The following is an 18,878-nucleotide window of genomic DNA, read 5'->3' as shown; positions in this document are numbered from 1 at the left end:
CTGGGCTGATATTTAGTGATCTAAGCTACTGCCCCAAAATAAAGACTTTCAACAACAAAAAGAAGCTCCAGGCACATCCCGCCCTAAAATCTCAATCTGCAATTATTTTCCAATGTTTCATCAGAATTTAACCAGAAAATATTTTGTTGTTATTCTTTCAGGAACATCATGAACAACAAGGTGTTCTACCAACACCCCAATCTGATGAGAGCTCTTGGTATGCATGAGACTGTCATGGAAGTGATGGTCAATGTGCTGGGTGGAGGAGGAGACTCAAAGGTAACGGAGATGATTTTCAGTCTTAGTTTATCTTCTTACTCAGTCTAACCGGTATAATTGTCCTGTTGGACATTTGAATTAACTACAGACTGACCTGATCTTTGCACCACTCCTCTCCAGGAGATTCGATTCCCCCAAATGGTGACCAACTGCTGTCGTTTCCTGTGCTACTTCTGTCGCATCAGCCGACAGAACCAGCGCTCCATGTTTGACCATCTGAGCTACCTGCTGCAGAACAGCGGCATCGGCTTGGGTCAGTACCCGCTATTACACTGTTGACTGTACTGTACATAGAGCAACCTCTTCCAGATTTTATTTAGAAATATGGATTCATTGGTTGTTGATTATTTGAAAACTATGTAAAAAAAAAAAAAAAAGAAGTAAAGAATAGATTCTAAGCTTTTTTCATAATCAGCGGCCCTGTGACAGTTTCCCCTGACAGTAGAAAACATATAGAACAAGATAGAATGACTAGCCTGTATCTTAAGCAAAGAACAAACAAATGCAGTCTTCCTTGTTTTACATTTGCAGGCATGCGTGGGTCCACACCTCTGGATGTGGCTGCGGCTTCTTGCATTGACAACAATGAGCTGGCCTTGGCTCTACAAGAGCAGGACCTGGAAATGGTATGAGAAAAATTAAAAAAGACGACAAGAAAGAAACGCACGAATGGCCTTGTTAGCTCACCGTCTCTCTCTGTGTCTCCTCACATGCGTGGTGATGCAGGTGGTGACATACCTGGCGGGCTGCGGCCTGCAGATGTGTCCAATGCTCCTCTCGAAGGGCTACCCTGACATCGGCTGGAACCCCTGTGGAGGAGAGAGATACCTGGACTTCCTCCGCTTTGCTGTCTTTGTTAACGGTCAGCAACCCTCCATGTACCGATTGCATTTGTTGCTTTGAGTTGACTGTAACCGTCACTGACATTCGCACGCCCTTCACAGGAGAGAGCGTGGAGGAGAACGCCAACGTCGTGGTGCGTCTGCTCATCCGGCGGCCCGAGTGCTTCGGCCCGGCCCTGAGAGGTGAGGGCGGGAATGGTCTGCTGGCTGCCATGGAGGAGGCCATCAAGATCTCAGAGGACCCGGCGAGGGACGGACCCACTGTCAAAAAAGACAGACGCTTCATGTAAGTGTCGGCACAAGGTTAACCACCAAGAGAACATTTTTTTAACCCTTTACACAGTGAAGCGCTGGAGTAAAAAGAAAACACCTCTTTTATGTCACATTTTTTTTAGTTTTTTTTAGTTAGTCACCGGTTAATGAGTGTCAGGCTAACAAATACAAAATCAACCAAACATCCCTTGTTGGCGCAGTAGATGTGATACAGGCTGCACTGTTTGACTCAACAAATAACAATTTAGATGAATGATTTAATGGACATTATTATAAAGCTATGCGATCATGTTCTCTTGATTGGCAGGTTCGGTGGTGAGGAACAGCAGGAGGAGAACCGTGTCCATCTGGGAAATGCCATCATGTCCTTCTACTCGGCCCTCATCGATCTGCTGGGTCGCTGCGCCCCCGAGATGCATGTGAGTAGAACGGCTTTTCACAATATTGATTTCTCTTGAGCCTCCAAGGCGATTCGGCTCAGAGCGGCGGTTGGTCTCACACAGTGTGTCGTAAATGTTCACGTCTACAGCTGATCCAAGCAGGCAAAGGTGAAGCTCTCAGAATCAGGGCCATCCTGAGGTCTCTGGTGCCCATAGAGGATCTGGTGGGAGTCATCAGCTTATCTGTCCAGATTCCTGCCTTTGGGAAAGGTAAGACACTGGAGTCATGTATGGACGCGCTGTGCAAGTGTGCACTATTTGGGCACATTTAGTTATTCTCCTGCATCTGATTTCTTCTGTCCAAAGCCGCAGACGGGCAGATCATTGAGCCTAAGATGTCCGCCAGTTTTGTGCCGGACCACAAGGCCTCCATGGTGCTGTTCCTTGACAGAGTGTACGGTATCGAGAACCAGGACTTCATGCTTCATGTGCTGGAGGTTGGCTTCCTGCCTGACATGAGAGCTGCAGCCTCTCTGGACACGGTGACTATGAAAAGACACAGCGATACAGCAAAGAGATGTCACTTACTACTCCATCCGTCTCCAAAGTATTACACAGGGTACAAATGGTTTTTCTGTCTACCTCTGTGATTCCAGGTGTCATTCAGTACGACTGAAATGGCCCTGGCCCTGAACCGCTACCTCTGTTCGGCCGTGTTGCCTCTGCTCACCAAGTGCGCCCCGTTGTTTGCTGGGACGGACCACCGGGCCATCATGATCGACTCCATGCTCCACACCATCTATCGCCTGTCCCGCGGCCGAGCCCTCACCAAGGCTCAGAGGGACGTCATCGAGGAGTGCCTCATGTCGCTCTGCAAGTCAGTACCAATCCCCACCCAACCCATAGTTAGGGTTGGGTACAGAATTCAACTAAACTTTACAACTAAAACTACGTTTTCGGTATTACAGAGAGAGTAAAGTACCTTAGCACCACTGGGTAGGCGTCCCGAATTCCAGATATTGGTTCAAATGTGATCGGTACCCAACTCTTTTAACAATAAAAATATTTAATTCTAAACATATTTCGCAACAATATAGAACCCACGAAAGAAACAACATCCATTTCCAAACAGCTCGATTCCTCATGAAGCATTTCGATGACGTTCACAGGTACCTTCGACCCTCCATGCTGCAGCATCTGCTTCGACGGCTGGTATTTGATGTGCCCATCCTCAACGAATATGCAAAGATGCCTCTCAAGGTTGGCCTGCCATTTAATTCTATTGTATTTGCTTCATTTCATTTTATAACAATGAAAACTTATATAATTAGAACTTTTGTAGAAACAAAAAGAAATGCTACATATATACACCCAATTTGTGTTTAACAAACAATCAATTCAAACACAATAATGTATGCATTACATCACAGTGATTATTGCAGTTTCTTGTTCAGTTGTTACATACAGTAATTACCAGTAAATAGCTTTCTTGGGAATACCATGTATTAAAGATATATTTTATTTCGATCTGTAATTTAATTGTTTCAGCTGTTGACCAATCACTATGAGCGCTGCTGGAAGTACTACTGCTTGCCTAATGGATGGGCTAATTTCGGGGTGACTTCAGAGGAGGAGCTGCATCTGTCTCGTAAACTCTTTTGGGGAATCTTTGAGTCTCTGGCGCACAAGGTGAGAGAGGAATCTCTTGGTGTCCACGCACAGTGGTCAAACCAGTGTGATCGCACAGGTTGAAAGCTTGTGTCATTATCAACGTGACGTCTCTGCTGTCATCCTGAAATTCCAGAAATACGACGCAGAGCTCTTCAAGATCGCCATGCCCTGCCTCTGCGCTATAGCAGGAGCCATCCCGCCTGACTACGTGGATGCCACCTACTCCTCTCACGTGGAGAAGAAGGCCTCTGTGGATGCTGAAGGCAACTTCGACCCCAAACCAGTGGAGACCACCAAGTGAGCAGAGAAATGCAAGACAGTACACAAATAGTTCACACAAGTTCCAATACTTATCGTTCTTTAAAGGAATACTTTACACAGTGATTTGTATAATCAAATATTCACCGCAGGTTAACTTGAAGAAAAACTTTTTTTGTGCAATTTGATGTGATTTCTCACGCCTTGAGTGTACGCCTCATTTTCAAAATAAAAAATAAAAAGAAGTTAACTGTGAGGAAGACAGCTGAGGTGACGTGACCTAAGCACGAACAGGGAATTACATACGTAATCCACAAGTTTAATAGTGGCTGGTGTTCATGACCTCACACTAAATATGAATATAACTTATTCACAGCACCATCATCCCAGAGAGGCTGGATGCCTTCATCAACAAGTTTGCAGATCACACTCATGACAGATGGGCCTTTGAGAAGGTCAGTTACCAAACATGTAAATCAGCAGACATGGAAGTGCCCGTTTGTCTTTTTGAAATCGTTTTGCACTTTGTATTAATTATTTCAATGGTTAAATCTATTTTCAGATTCAGAACAACTGGACCTACGGAGAGGCGTTGGATGAGAACGCTAAGTCTCACCCAATGCTGCGGCCGTACAAAACCTTCTCTGAAAAGGTAATGATTCTTCTGTCTTGTCTGAATCCTGATCGTCTGCACACGGGTACTGAACTTTAGCCAAGCAGGATTAAACAAGTATTCCTGAGCCATGAACGTCTCATCTCTGATTCACCACATTCTGAATACAGTGTGTTGTTGACAGGCTCACTGTTCATTTCCAAATCCTCTTCTCTCTGTTTCTCAGGACAAGGAGATTTATCGTTGGCCCATCAAAGAATCCGTCAAAGCCATGCTGGCCTGGGAGTGGACCTTGGATAAAGCCAGGGACGGGGAGGGAGAAGTGGAGAAGAAGGCCGCCACACGCAAGATCTCCCAAACTGCTCAGGTAAAAGAGGGAGGAGTGAAAACACCACTAGGTATTAGAATACGTTGTTCCTGAAGGGAAATGAATTGACTTTTAGATGGATTTTTGTTCCGTACTTATTGTTCCCTTTTTGGAATCATAAGTGGTAAGTGGCTCTGGAAAGCCACATTTTCTTTGTGTAGCCTGTCCTCTTTCCATAGCGGTGAGGAGGTTGCGTGACTCCATCTGTTTGGTGACACCAGGAAGCTGCTTAACATCCTCCTGTATTATCTTTTCATACATTCATACATATTCTGTTATATGTGTCATTTGTCATATGAGTTGCCTATGTTGTATTTGATTATATTACTCTATACACACGACATCTGTTGCACGCCTGTCTTTCCTGTGGGAGGGCTCCCTTCTCAATTGCGCTTCCTGAGGTTTCCTCCATTGTTTTCTTTCCCTGTTTAAGGTTTTTTTGGGGAGTTTTTCCTTATCTGCTCTGAGGGTCTTAGGACAGAACGTGTCTAATGTACCGACTGTAAAGCCCCTGAAGCAAATTTGTGATTTGTGACATTGGACTATATAAATAAAATTGACTTGAATATTGTGATAATGTCAAAACTTGGCTGTCCCTCCAGGTCTAAAAAAGGGGTGAAAATAATCCGACCTATCTGTTGACCCATTGAAATCAGTATTCTTAAACCTTCTGCACTTGTGCATACTTAAATGGGGGAAACAATGGTGAAATGAAAGCAGTTATCTTTTTGTGGGAACCTCCTGGAGTCCTCTAGAGGTCCCTAAACCTCACACGGAGAACCACATCTCTGTATGATGTGTTTTCTGTCTTCAGGCCACTTATGATCCCAGTCATGGCTACAACCCTCAGCCAATTGATATCGCAGGAATGGCCCTGTCCAGAGAGCTACAGGTGCGTATCTTTCTGTCACAGCACAGGTAACTGTAGGTCTCATAGTTTGGTTGGACTGTCAGGAGCCTGACTATATAATGTTGTCACCCTCACCGTGCAGTCTATGGCCGAGCAGCTGGCTGAGAACTACCACAACACCTGGGGCAGGAAGAAGAAGCTGGAGATACAGTCCAAAGGTAAGAGGGGTTTTCTATGACACATCATAATCTGAGGAGTTTGTTTTTAGTGATCATTGCTAGTTTGCAGTCTGTTGAGTCCATAAATGACCTCTGTTAGGTGGTGGCACCCATCCTCTGCTCGTGCCGTATGACACCCTGACGGCTAAGGAGAAGGCCAGGGACAGGGAGAAGGCCCAGGACCTGCTCAAGTTCCTGCAGCTCAATGGATATGCTGTGACAAGGTAAGCAGGATGTTCTCACCAGTTCATTGAAGATTAGAGCATAGATGGATAGAACATAGAACGGTTTCCTCTGATAGCAGGGTCCTCCCTGTTGTGCAGGAACACATAAAGAGATTTTTCATGCGTTTTGCATTACATAGGAACAATCTATGGCGCTCAAATAATAATTACTGTTACTGGTTTGTATTGGTCTGTAGACCTGATAGGGTGAAACAGTTTGAGCTGAGTTAGCCTTAGCTCTGTGAGTGATCTAGATTTAGCGAGCTAGCCATCTAAACATAAACAGAACTTTTATAACTAGGCCTATATCAGATATAACTTTCTTCATAATTTAGCCGAACAGGATGGAAATTATTGAGTGTGACAAACAGATTAACCCCATGAAACATGTATGCTCACCCAACTTTACACCTTTGAGATCCCTCCCAAGTGTCGTCGTCTTTTCTTTTTTTTTTTTTGAACGTGAGAAACGACTAACAACGATGAGATTACTTCAGAGACACACAGTAAATGAAATAAAATGGTAAAAACAAGCGAACAGCAGCTGTAATTTAAGACATTTTATTATAAATATTTGACACGTTTTAAAGAAAATGTAACGTATTAATTCACGGGGACAGAAATGTTGCTGCGTAACAGGAACGACCCAGTTCTGTCCATGTGTCCCCCTCTCTCTATATTTCATTGTTCCTCTCTCTTCAGGGGACTGAAGGACATGGAGCAGGACATTTCCTCCATTGAGAAGCGTTTCGCCTACGGCTTCCTCCAGAAGCTCCTTAAATGGATGGACATCGCCCAGGAGTTCATTGCTCATCTCGGTACTGTGCTTTGAGAGACTTCTAACTTTTAACTGCGCACCGTTTAATCAACATGCACCTTTTGAGGGCTGTCTTGATTTTAATTCCGTTTTTTTTGAACAGAGGCCGTGGTCAGCAGTGGTAGAGTGGAGAAGTCGCCACATGAACAAGAGATCAAATTTTTTGCCAAGGTGAGCCGTTTGATGCTGCATAGAAACTGTACAGAAGCTAACCTGTGTCGGGATCCAGTCTTGGTGAAATACATGTAATTGTTGCCAGAAATGTTGGTTTGTAGTCGCCATCCTGTTCATGAACACAGAAACATGGAGCCTGTTTAATGGCATGATGATGCGTTTCTTCGGTAGTTATTTTCTGCAGTTCATATTTCATCTGGTTATTTTTTATAGATCCTCCTGCCGCTGGTCAATCAATATTTCAAAAACCACTGCCTGTACTTCCTCTCCACTCCCGCTAAAGTCTTGGGTAGTGGAGGGCATTCCTCCAACAAGGAGAAGGAGATGATTGCAAGGTATGTGAAAAAAAAGCAAAGACTGGTATGTTGTCTGAATGATCTGTTCTAGCTTTCCTCTAGTACAGTACTGTGACCGTGTCGGCCCTCTTCCCTGTCTCCATCTCTCTCCTATTGTGCAATATCCAGTTAAAAATCCTTGACCTCCCTTTTGCTTTCTGTGTCACTTCAAACGTCTTTCCTGCCCTGTTTCCCTCTACCGTTCTCCCTCCTTCTCCTCCGACCTCAGTATCTTCTGTAAGTTGGGGGCTTTGGTGAGGCACAGAGTTTCTCTTTTTGGTAAGGAACCTGCATGGTGGCGTTACGCCCTCTCACCATCTCTGTCCCTCTGTTTCTGAATTGTTTTTCACTTCCTCTTCCTTCCTACCGTCCCATTTATATATGTCATGATGTTATTCCGTACATTGTATCACACACTCTGTCCTCCCCACTCTCTCATCCCTCCCTTACTGCTTACTGGATCTACTCGTCTGCTCTGTCTTAAGCTCAACTTCTGCTTGGCTTTGATTTTTTTTTTGTTTTCCTACAACCAGATTCATGAAACTCTACGTAGATTCACAACTAAAACTCTGTGTATACACAAAAGCAGAAATATGAATATGCATTCTATTCGTCAGATTTATGAAGCCACTCATAAGCCTGATTGTGTTTTATAAATCTCAATCGTTGTGGGACTGAACTCACGTGCACAAGCCTCACTGGTTCTCATACGAGTAGCCATAAATGGATGGAGTAATTCTTGAGCCTGCTCCACCAGTTATTACATCCGTCAATGAGAAGAACGGCAAAGTAGTGCAAGTCAAGGTTCTCCAGTTACCTGCGACCTTTACACACGGCTATGACTATTTATAGCGCAAATACCTTACATTTATCACATGTATCTGAAAACAATCATCGTGGTGATACGTCAGTCTTCATTATTAAACACCTCACAGGTGATCAATGACTAATTCATTGAGCTCATCTTGAAATCAACTTTACAAAGAGCTTCATGATTCAGGACAAAGCTAAAGGATCATTAACTGAGATGATGGCTTGGATGCCTCAGATTGACATTTTACAGAATGCTGTGTAGATCGCAAAAATTATAAAACATCAGTAAAACTGTAAAATAACCTACAAAATGTTTCACTATAAGGAGACATCATCTTATATTTCATGTCCAGCTTATCATTTCACCAGCAGTGAGGCACATTCTCACCGCACTTTCTTCTTTTATAAATTCCAAGTGCCGTATGCATGCTTTTTGTGCGTACGCATCGTTCACACATCTGGGCCCAGGTGTTTATACAGTTGTACTTTTCAGTGTTGTATTACTCGATTGGTCTCAAGACCTCTTTTTGAAAGTCTCTGCTCAGAATGGACTGCATTGCTTGTTTATTTCAAGACCGCAACTGCAGGGATATGACAAAGAACTGCCTGAGCATTGTGTGATTTATAAGTTAACATCATTACTGTGATTGCTCATAGAAAACAAAGGAACATTCCCACATATAGAATTCACCTCTGCAATGCCTTTTAATTATTTTATCAAGACATTTCTTATGGTACTCTCATACATGCACACATAGACCGTACATGTGGCATTAAAAGAGATGAATGAAGAGGGATCTTCATGTGTTTTCTGTGCGTGTTTTCATGGAAATGTGGATCTTTCAGATAAATCTGGTTTGCCTATTCAACATTTTATCTTATGTGAGGCAGTATGTGTTTTAACCTCATTCTCCATCTTCACCACCATGCGTCTCCAATAGTCACTACTCTTATGTAACCAGCGGTCACTAGACACTGGCAACTACATGATAGTCAATGCAGAACTGCAGACGAACTGTAAAGTTTTAAATGGAGCGCATAGCACACTATAGCAATGTAGGATTCAACTGTTTCATAATTACGTGTTTAAGTTGTCTCAGTTGTGTAATGAGTCAAAATTAATGTTTTTAATGTAATTTTGAGTTTGGTCATTGTTTTTTAACACGCACTACTGTAACTGTTTGTGCTTTCTGTTTTTAGTGGAGTGCTTAACTCTTAAGACTATGAATAAATCTTTCCTTTACAATAAATTGAGCTCTATTATAAAGTGGACGTCTCTGACAACACATCTTTGCGCTGTTGTTTTCAGGAACAGATGCAGGCGCAGTGGTAAACTGCCTGCACATCCTCTCACGATCGCTGGATGCCAGGTAACTCACAATCTATCCATAACACAAACCCCAGGCAGAAAGAAAATGGAAACAAAACATCCGAGATGATGATATTTTGTGTCCTCATCTTTAAGGACCGTTATGAAATCGGGCCCTGAGATTGTCAAGGCCGTCCTGCGCCAGTTCTTTGAGAGCGCTGCCGATGACATTGAGAAGATGGTTGAGAATCTGAAACTGGGCAAAGTGTCCAGTCGGAACCAGGTGAGAGATGGCTCCCAACCGCTTTGTTTTTGTACATGTTCATCTTCCCTTTGAGCGGATATGTGTATATGTGTCTGTGTTCCTGTAGGTTAAGGGTGTGTCCCAGAACATCAACTACACCACCAATGCCCTGCTGCCAGTCCTCACCTCACTGTTCGACCACATCGCTCAGCACCAGTTTGGGGATGACGTCATGTGTGAGTGAAGCGCTCCTCTCCATTGAGTTAACGGGTCATGGCTCGCCCGTTGTGGCTCTTGACTCATAGCTAATGCAATGCCTCTCTGCTCTGCATCCTCAGTGGACGACCTGCAAATATCCTGCTACCGTTTGATGTGCAGTATCTACTCTCTGGGCACAGTGAAGACTCCACATGTAGAGAAGTGAGTAGAGACCTCTGGATCTGTGAAAGTGTCTTTAGCAATTTGCTTTTATATAGGATTTGATTGTCAAGTGAATATCATTTAAATGGCCCAAAATCCACACGCCCTCAATCCTGATTCCCTTCATTCACAGGAAAAACTGCATAAAGATCATTAAACAGGGAAAAAATATCATGCTTTCAAAGATTGATTTTGACATTTCATTAAGATTTTGTGTTATTTTTCTCTTCTGCAGACAGCGACCAGCTCTTGGCGAGTGTCTGGCCCACTTAGCAGCTGCTATGCCGGTGGCCTTCCTTGAGCCATCGCTGAATGAGTTCAACATGTTTTCTGTTTATACCACCAAGACTCCCAGAGAGAGAACTAGTGAGTTTTCGCCTTGTTTTCCTCCTCAGCACAACATTACCCTAGAGTTGGGTTGATAATAAATTGTTTCCCTACCTTTTATTTCGTCCGTCTACTCTCTCCGTCTTCAGTTCTGGGTCTTCCCAACCAAGTGGAGGAGCTGTGCACGGATATCCCAGAGCTGGAGGTCCTGATGAAGGAGATCCATGACTTGGCTGAGTCCGGGGCTCGCTACACAGAAATGCCCCACGTGATTGAGATCACCCTGCCCATGCTGTGTAACTACCTCCCACGCTGGTGGGAGAGGGGCCTGGAGAACTTCCCCGAGATGGAGGGCCAGCTGTGCACCTCCATCACCTCCGAGCAGCTGAACCAGCTGCTGGGCAGCATCATGAAGATTGTGGTTAACAACCTGGGTATAGACGAGGCCTCCTGGATGAAGAGATTGGCAGGTCAGTGGGAGGAAGATTCTCAATGCGATGCGAGACATCTTCTTTTTCACATGTTGTTCATCTCCTATTTGGAGAAGACCATGCAGACTCTTACTGCTGTTTCCTGTGCGCCCCTTGTCCAGTGTTTGCCCAGCCCATCGTCAGCAGGGCTAAACCAGAGATGCTTAAATCCCACTTCATCCCCACCATGGAAAAACTGAAGAAGCGCACAGGTAAGGTGGTGGCGGAGGAGGATCAGCTGCGGATGGAGGGCAAGATAGAGGTGGACAGCGAAAACGGGACCATCAGAGACGAGTTCGCCGTGCTGTGTCGGGACCTGTATGCTCTCTACCCTTTGCTCATCCGCTACGTGGACAATAACAGGTAGCTGAACTCACGAGGACACGATAAATGTGTAAAACGCATTATTGCTGTATATCGTTCGTATCACAGTTTGAGATTTAGTTGACACTTTTGTCCTGAGTGACTCACAATCAATGAGCATTGTTTTTCTTTAAGAGTACTATTACTGTGTTCAATTTGGAGACTAAAGCACGTCTTTGACTGAAAAAGATGTTATGGGCATGTTTAAGTACAATATACGAAAAGGGAAAACTTTCAGTATTTGCAGTTGGTGGTGCTTGTGGTTCCCTAAAGCAAGTTTAAAGATACCGTGGAAACTGCTTATCGAAATCATGTCTGCAACTCTAAGAGGATCAATATTATATTTCAACTCCTATCTGTGAAAAGGACATATCTCTTAAGCAGGACTTGCAGACTTTGATTCGAGTGCTTGAATGTATCCATTGCTGTCTCTGCCTGCAGGGCAAGGTGGTTGACCTGTCCCGACCCAGATGCTGAGGAGCTTTTCAGGATGGTGGGAGAGGTCTTCATTTTCTGGTCCAAATCCCACGTGAGTCTCTCTGTTTTCTGTGGTCTTTTTCTTCTTCTTTCTATTTGGTGAATTGTGTCCGTCCTTTGCCGTCTACCACCTTTCTTTGTGTTATTCATTACAGAACTTTAAGAGGGAGGAGCAGAACTTTGTAGTGATGAATGAGATCAACAACATGTCCTTCCTGACTGCTGACAGTAAGAGCAAGATGAGCAAGGTGAGAGCGGACATGCAGACAAAATGGCCAAGAAGAACATAGCCTTTTACTCAATAAGATGTTTTATTCACTCATTCCATATCTTGGGCTGTAACACAAACTCTAATAATTAATATTTCACTAACACCACCCATTCCAAGCGGGTAAGACTTTAAATGAAACCCCTCTTAACCATTCTCAGCTGTTATTTCCTTTCTTTCCTTAAATGGATGAGAACGTCAGGTAAATAATAATCCTTTTCTAGAATTGTTAGAGTACTCTGCCTTTACATAACTAATACCTCTTCCTCTTCCAGGACCATGTAAGTGGCAGTACATAGTGTTCAGGCACTAGCAGGAGTGTTGCTAACTGTGTTTTCTCCTTATATCCTGTGTCGGGGTTGGACGCTGGGCCTCTAGGCCGGAGATGGAGAGGTTAGACTGTGTTTGTGCACGAGCGCTGTGCTGATCGCATGGCACCCTAGAGTTTTGGGAGGCATTTCATCAAGCGCTCCCATGGAACCTCCACACTTCTTAAAACACAGACCCCAATATTCACACACATACTGTACATAGAGGCACACAGGGTTATAAACACTATCAGTGGAAGACTCACAACAATAGTAATAGCAATGTTCCAATAATGCGGATCAATGGGTGGTATAATAATGTTTAAATGTAGATTTAGTTGAAACTGCTTCTGTAATGAATGTTTTCTGTGAGTGGGACATATTTGAGTGATGTTGAGCATGACTGGGCGTGTATTAGCGACATGAGCGTGTGTTCTTATCTTTGTGTATATGTGTGCGTAGGGGTCTGGAGCGGCTTGATGAAAGCTCTTTGCCGTAGATCGTAGTGGCCTGAGAGGTTTCATGGCGCTCGGCTGAGCTGCTGCGTATGTCTTTTTTTGGAGCGTGCACTCCTGCAGCTGAGCGCCATCACCCCCTACCTGTCTGTTGATTAATAAACAGTTTGCCTTCAGATCGTCCCCGTTGGACACAGTTGTGGAGCCCACGCTACTGTGCCATCTGTGATGTTGAGATGTTGTTATTGACGCTTGGATTTCTTTCAGCTTCTTGTGGTAAAGATTCCTGCGCAGGGGGACTCTTCTCTTTTGAATATTATCATCGGCTTCGTCTTCACTACCTGTTTACACCCCAAAAAAAACTACCATTCTTCACTGTCACCATTCGCTTGATCCATCAGCAGCGTATGTCGGGGAGGGGAAACTGAAGCTAGTTCGACATCACCAGTCATTTACTAACTGGACTCGCCCCTCCATATCTAATTCATTGACACCATTAAAAAGTTAAATCGTTGAGTCTCTAATGTTTTTCTTTTTGTGGTTGCTGTAAGATGAATATGAAAAACCTCCTCTCCTGGGCTATCAGATGGGCATTACTGTGGTAAGCTTCTGTTGCCTGATCATCACAACGCCTCTCTCTGGCCAAAGAGCAGTGTGGACCCACAGAGGCACACTGCGCTGAGGGCAGAGGGGTTGCTGTAAAGGCCAGACAACAGTTGGTAATGAGCACTGGCCGCCTCAGGACAGGAGCGTGTGAGAAGAGCTCCAGGCCCCCCCCCCCCATAGACTTGTGCTATTCTGCGTGCTGTCCATTGGACAGGATGTGCCCTGTCTGGCCACTGCACTACTAACAGTGAGGCTGCTTTGTGTGTATCGACTGCAGCTGATGCAGCAGTGAAGCACCTGAAGCGCCACCACAAGTTGATATTCATGAGAAAATGTGTTGTTCAATTTCAGCACATGAATAATTACTTTCACTTGTCGATTCACTTCATCAGCATGTTGTGCGTAAAATGTTACTCGACAGTTGGTTCTTGGCTTCTCATTGTGTCAATTTTCTGTTGTGTTTTGTGTTAGAAGTAGTCTTATGTCGTTTTTTTTTTTGTCTAATATTTGTCTAAAATTGTGTAACTATCACAAAAATATATTCTGAAAAGGAAATATTTGAGGTGTGAGGCGCAGGGGCTTGTAAGTGGAACAGTGATGGATCGGTCTGAACTTTTCTTTCTGTCTGTAGTCTGGAGGCTCAGAGCAGGAGCGTACCAAGAAGAAGCGGCGGGGGGATCGCTACTCTGTGCAGACCTCCCTTATCGTTGCAGCGTTAAAAAAGATGCTTCCTATCGGACTCAACATGTGCTCTCCGGCAGACCAGGAGCTCATCAACCTCGCCAAGCTCAGATACTCACTGGTACTTTGAAGTGTTCGAAGTCAACTTTATGAACAAATACATTCTGAGTGTCGCCTGAATCTCGGCCTCTTTCCTTGTAGAAAGACACAGATGAAGAGGTGAGGGAGTTCTTGAACAACAATCTGCATCTGCAAGGCAAGGTGAGTAGACCTTTTAATTATTTCACATATTGAAGATGATAGTAGATATTAAAAATGTAAAAATAACCGCAAGCGGCAATTCCGGGGTTCAGGCCAATACAGACACCTGCGAGGGTTTAAACACGCAGCCTACATATTTGCCCTTTGGCTTCAGGTGGAGGACCCCGCTATGCGCTGGCAGATGTCCCTTTATAAGGAGCTGTCTGGAAAGGCTGAGGATGCTGAGGACCCTGAGAAGGTGGTGAAAAGGGTTCAAGAGGTGTCTGCTGTCCTTTACCACATTGAGGTGGTGAGTAAAGGACACAAGCTCAAGTGCTCTGCGAGCAAACACACATGACTGTATACACAGACTGTATACACATTGAATTCATTGTCTTGACAAGCTTTTGCTACAAAAATGAGGATTTGTTGGGTCAACGCTTTTTCTCTCTCTCTAGACGGAGCATCCCTTCAAGTCAAAGAAAATGGTGTGGCACAAGCTGCTGTCCAAACAGCGTCGCAGGGCCGTGGTAGCCTGTTTCAGGATGACGCCCTTGTACAACGTCCCCGCGTAATGATTCCCCTCATACTCAATAACGAAAAAAACACTCAATAAAATAATCTGAAGGCTTTACATGAGACATGAGCTTTACAACCGTCTCCTCTCCTCTCCTCTCACAGGCACAGGGCAACCAACATGTTCTTGGACGCCTACAAACGCAACTGGTTAGAGACTGAAGGTTACTCATTTGAGGACAAGATGATCGACGACTTGTCAGTAAGTCATCCTCCCTTTTAAACACATGAATCATAAGATAAACCTACACATCGTGGGCAATATCTCCTTAATGCCAGTCGTATGTTAACTCCAATAATTAGAAAGCCTTGGAGGAAGAGGAGGAAGAGGAAGAGGAGACCGAGACGAAGCCTGACCCCCTTCATCAGCTGATTCTTCATTTCAGCCGCACAGCTCTCACAGAGAAGAGGTGAGGGCATTTTGCTTCGTCTGCGACTCACCTCTTTAATGACCCGTTCCCTCACTGAGACTTGTTGAGTCCTGTCCTGTGTTTTCTCATTACAGTAAACTCGACGTTGACCATCTCTACATGTCTTATGCTGATATTATGGCAAAGGTAAGACAGTCAGTGAGCAGCATCTTTAAATGGTCTGGATGTGAATAAATAGATAGAAAGAAATACTGAATTACATACAGCTGAAAATAATAGATTGGAATTGTACAACAGAAAGTCTGGTGTTGGTTGTTTGTAGTACATTTGCCTTCAACAACAATTATTTACATTAACCCTGAACATACCTGATATTGGTTTACTTGCCCTCCAGTCACATACATATTTAAGCTTTCACGAGACATGAAAATGAAACATGAATATGGCAATTGGAAGGGATCAAAATGTCAATCATATGTAAATGTGTGATTGCTAAATCTGATGTGGTCTTGCACTTGCTGTCATCTCCCTCCAGAGCTGCCACATTGGTGAGGAGGACGAAGGGGGAGATCAGGAGGGGGAGGAGCCAGCCTTTGAGGTGCGACAGACAGAGATGGTATGGGGGGGACCAAGGGATGGGAGACAGGGGGAGTCAGCGGAGAAGCAACTCCCCATGCACTGAGTGACCACACCTTGAAAACACACTCGGCACACCCCCCCACCACCACAAATCTTCTCTTTTTTATTCTCTCTTCCTGTCTTTTCTCTCGTCCACTCACAACACTTGTCTGTTTCCTGCTATTGTGGACTGACCTGTGCATGCCTTTGCTGGACTCTGCCCACCAGTCGGTTCAATGTTGTGGACTTGAGTTGTTATATTTCCTAAATTGCATGACTTGGGTGCAGAGAGTCGGTGCAGCTAAAGACAACAAAATGAAACGGAGGTCAAAACAAACCAGTGAGTCTTTGCTTGGTGTCATAGTTTCAGAATCACAATTTCCAAACCTGATGTGCTTCTCAATTTGTTTAGGGGTTGATTGAAGTTTACAGCAAATGACCAAATGTCTGTTCTTCATGTCTGTTGTTAACAGATCTAGTAAGGCCACAATTTAGCAGTGCAAAAAAGTATTTTAACTGCACATTTAATATGGACAAATGTGCTCAGCAGCACCTAAAGGTAAATCAACCCCTGACTATGTCTGATAATTTGAATGAGCATCTCAATGATTTCTTTTGCTTCAAAAGCCAGGTTTGGAGACTGATGTTGTAGGTATAGAGATCCATGGCTTTTCCTGGAGGGCAGCACAACACCCATTTGCACTGCAAATCTCTTTCACACCAAATCAGGCGTTGCGGTAAAACTCACATGGTCCACTTAACGCCCGACTTGGTGTGAAAGCAGCCTCAGTGTTATTTTCATCACCACAACATCCTGTCTATTCCTTCATGGAAGCTGATATGTGCTCAGAAATGTGATGTTGTCATCCAAGACAAGCAGCTATTTTTAGAAACCGATAATCTCTGAAGCCACGCAGCAGGTTTCCTAACAGTGGAACCAGCTCTCTTGTGTGTCCATGGTCAGTCTCCCCCAGGCTTGCACCACCCTTTCCTGACTCACACCCTCCTGTACTCACCTGCTAATCGGGCTGCGTTCACCCATATGGACTCGCCTAATAACTTGAAATCTAACCGGCAAAGTAACCGATTTTGTTTGTCTTTATTTTGAATTGGACGATGTTAACAAGTCTCCCTCTCTGTGCTCACCAAGGACTACAGTAAAAGCCTGCACACTCAGCCATACACACACTGTCCCAAAGCCAAGCACCCACTCATGCAATCATACACTGACTCACATGCAGACACACTCACACCCTCAGCCACATTCGATCTCTTCTCACTCATCACAAAGACACATAGTTTGCTCGGAAAAAGATGAGCAGAACCTCTGTAAGTAGAGAAAAGTTCCACTATTTTTAAAAACAGTCAGGCTTAGGAAGGAGGGGGGGCGGAGGGATGGGTAGCTCCCGTTCTGGGTGCTTTGGGTGGAGGCTTTACGCATGGTATGAAGTGGGAGGGTCAAATCTAACCTCTTATGTTGAGAGGATAGTTGTTCGTCTCAGCTGTACTGTTTTATTTGTAACAAAAGGATTAATGTTGTATGATAGGACAGTGCAGTACAGTGGGTGTTGCAGTGAAGTAGCATACAGTACTATGTAGCAGTATTAAAGTAGTATAATATAGTATGACACTGTACAGTTTTCAATTTCAGTCAGGTCTCCATATTATGTACGTTATATTGACAACAGTAAACAATATCTGCAAACGCATTCAATAATATGATTTTATTTTGTATAAAAAAATTGTTTCTTGCTATTTGATATATAAGCTGACGCATTTGGGCCATTTTAGGTTAAAAATAATAATAATAATGAAGGCGGAGGAGGGGGAAGTATTCCGAGAAAAAAACTCACATTTATGAGAAAAAAACCTTAAATATTCTCTGAGATTATAAAAGTGCCTTCATGGGATTTTTTATCCCCATATTTAGACTGTGGAGGAGTGACGTAGAGACGCCGTATACGGCTCTGGTAGCGGTAATGACCTGTCTATCACAAGGTAGCGCCGCCCTAAATAAGACTCCACTTTATGGTCTATTTGACTCTAAATGTGACCCTAATTTGCAAAATGAACATCATGCTGTATTGAAGAAGACTTGAAACTAGAGATTGAGAAAATAAGCTCAACAATATTTACTGAGGTAATAAATCAAGTGAGAAGTAGAGTCATTTCATGCGCATTGGCTTCGCTTTTCAGAACCGGAGGCCTAAAGTAGTGTTATTATGGTAAGGGTAGCCTCTGAGCGAGGCGAAGGTACTGAAAGATACATATATGCATTTTCTTTTATGTTCTGTATTCTGTTATGAACATAAATAGATACTAATATATTATATTTTGCACTCACAGTACCATAGTGTTAAACGGTGGTGTGGTGTGATGAGGTTGATCCAACCTTGCAAATTGAAGGGAAGTGAGGTGGTTTGACAAAAACGTTTTTTTCTTGGAAATGTATGACCTTATAATTTACAAAATATCTGTTTTTTCCCCACTGAATATGACCCTTCTCCTCTGGCTGGTAATCCTAATAAGTCATCCTTTTTATCAAATCAAAACCTCTAATTGATTTATCAAACATATAATGGTTTATCTTAAAATTGCCCAGCCTTGCGAGCGCAAATTTAGAACATTAACTATTGAAATCCCAAATATATTTTTTAAACTATAGGCACTTTATGATACTCCTAGTCAACACTTAGAGTCCCGTGTTTAAACTTAAGGACAGAGAGGAACCACATGATGCTGCTGCAGGTAGCACAACTGAAGGGCTCTGGGTTTGTACTGTTGGATAGCAGGATCTGCATGCTGTGTTGCTCAGACGACTGCTGTTGCTTCCTCGTAAGTATGTGTGAAATGTGTGGTGTGTTGTGGTATGCCCGGGGAAGAAATGTCTGCTGCCATCGACTGTTTGCTGCCTCTGGAAGATGTCAAGAGCTGGAATAACTGTCTCCATCACTAACACACATTGTGTTCCATTGAAAGAGAGAGTGTGTGTGTGTGTGTGTGTGTGTGTGTGTGTGTGTGTGTGTGTGTG

General features: G+C 43.8%; 1 protein-coding gene across 18 annotated transcripts in view; it reads left to right on the top strand.

Moving 5' to 3' along the window:
* Window positions 1-18,878, top strand: part of ryr1b (ryanodine receptor 1b (skeletal)) — a 74,023-nt gene that overhangs the window by 36,210 nt on the left and 18,935 nt on the right. For 12 of the 18 annotated variants that reach the window (XM_031863706.1, XM_031863699.1, XM_031863698.1 and 9 more), the window contains 40 exons: window positions 162-279; window positions 400-532; window positions 811-905; window positions 1,006-1,141; window positions 1,224-1,407; window positions 1,702-1,813; window positions 1,924-2,044; window positions 2,141-2,316; window positions 2,431-2,651; window positions 2,944-3,034; window positions 3,323-3,463; window positions 3,579-3,742; window positions 4,080-4,158; window positions 4,266-4,355; window positions 4,543-4,683; window positions 5,498-5,575; window positions 5,676-5,751; window positions 5,852-5,975; window positions 6,678-6,793; window positions 6,896-6,963; window positions 7,180-7,301; window positions 7,531-7,580; window positions 9,424-9,484; window positions 9,580-9,706; window positions 9,795-9,903; window positions 10,006-10,087; window positions 10,323-10,453; window positions 10,564-10,884; window positions 11,007-11,247; window positions 11,689-11,776; window positions 11,880-11,972; window positions 12,371-12,385; window positions 13,993-14,163; window positions 14,244-14,303; window positions 14,458-14,592; window positions 14,741-14,853; window positions 14,964-15,060; window positions 15,162-15,268; window positions 15,364-15,415; window positions 15,765-15,845. In XM_031863706.1, the coding sequence (XP_031719566.1) occupies window positions 162-279; window positions 400-532; window positions 811-905; window positions 1,006-1,141; window positions 1,224-1,407; window positions 1,702-1,813; window positions 1,924-2,044; window positions 2,141-2,316; window positions 2,431-2,651; window positions 2,944-3,034; window positions 3,323-3,463; window positions 3,579-3,742; window positions 4,080-4,158; window positions 4,266-4,355; window positions 4,543-4,683; window positions 5,498-5,575; window positions 5,676-5,751; window positions 5,852-5,975; window positions 6,678-6,793; window positions 6,896-6,963; window positions 7,180-7,301; window positions 7,531-7,580; window positions 9,424-9,484; window positions 9,580-9,706; window positions 9,795-9,903; window positions 10,006-10,087; window positions 10,323-10,453; window positions 10,564-10,884; window positions 11,007-11,247; window positions 11,689-11,776; window positions 11,880-11,972; window positions 12,371-12,385; window positions 13,993-14,163; window positions 14,244-14,303; window positions 14,458-14,592; window positions 14,741-14,853; window positions 14,964-15,060; window positions 15,162-15,268; window positions 15,364-15,415; window positions 15,765-15,845 (4,720 nt within the window). The remainder of the gene's footprint in view (window positions 1-161; window positions 280-399; window positions 533-810; window positions 906-1,005; window positions 1,142-1,223; window positions 1,408-1,701; window positions 1,814-1,923; window positions 2,045-2,140; window positions 2,317-2,430; window positions 2,652-2,943; window positions 3,035-3,322; window positions 3,464-3,578; window positions 3,743-4,079; window positions 4,159-4,265; window positions 4,356-4,542; window positions 4,684-5,497; window positions 5,576-5,675; window positions 5,752-5,851; window positions 5,976-6,677; window positions 6,794-6,895; window positions 6,964-7,179; window positions 7,302-7,530; window positions 7,581-9,423; window positions 9,485-9,579; window positions 9,707-9,794; window positions 9,904-10,005; window positions 10,088-10,322; window positions 10,454-10,563; window positions 10,885-11,006; window positions 11,248-11,688; window positions 11,777-11,879; window positions 11,973-12,370; window positions 12,386-13,992; window positions 14,164-14,243; window positions 14,304-14,457; window positions 14,593-14,740; window positions 14,854-14,963; window positions 15,061-15,161; window positions 15,269-15,363; window positions 15,416-15,764; window positions 15,846-18,878) is intronic. The other 6 variants (XM_031863710.1, XM_031863707.1, XM_031863701.1 and 3 more) reach the window with 3 other exon arrangements.

Source organism: Anarrhichthys ocellatus, unplaced genomic scaffold (assembly GCF_004355925.1).
Source record: "Anarrhichthys ocellatus isolate YVR2014 unplaced genomic scaffold, GSC_Weel_1.0 scaffold29, whole genome shotgun sequence".
Taxonomy (NCBI): domain Eukaryota; kingdom Metazoa; phylum Chordata; class Actinopteri; order Perciformes; family Anarhichadidae; genus Anarrhichthys; species Anarrhichthys ocellatus.
The sequence above is the reverse complement of the archived record's forward strand: the minus strand, read 5'-3'. Positions and strand labels throughout refer to the sequence as shown.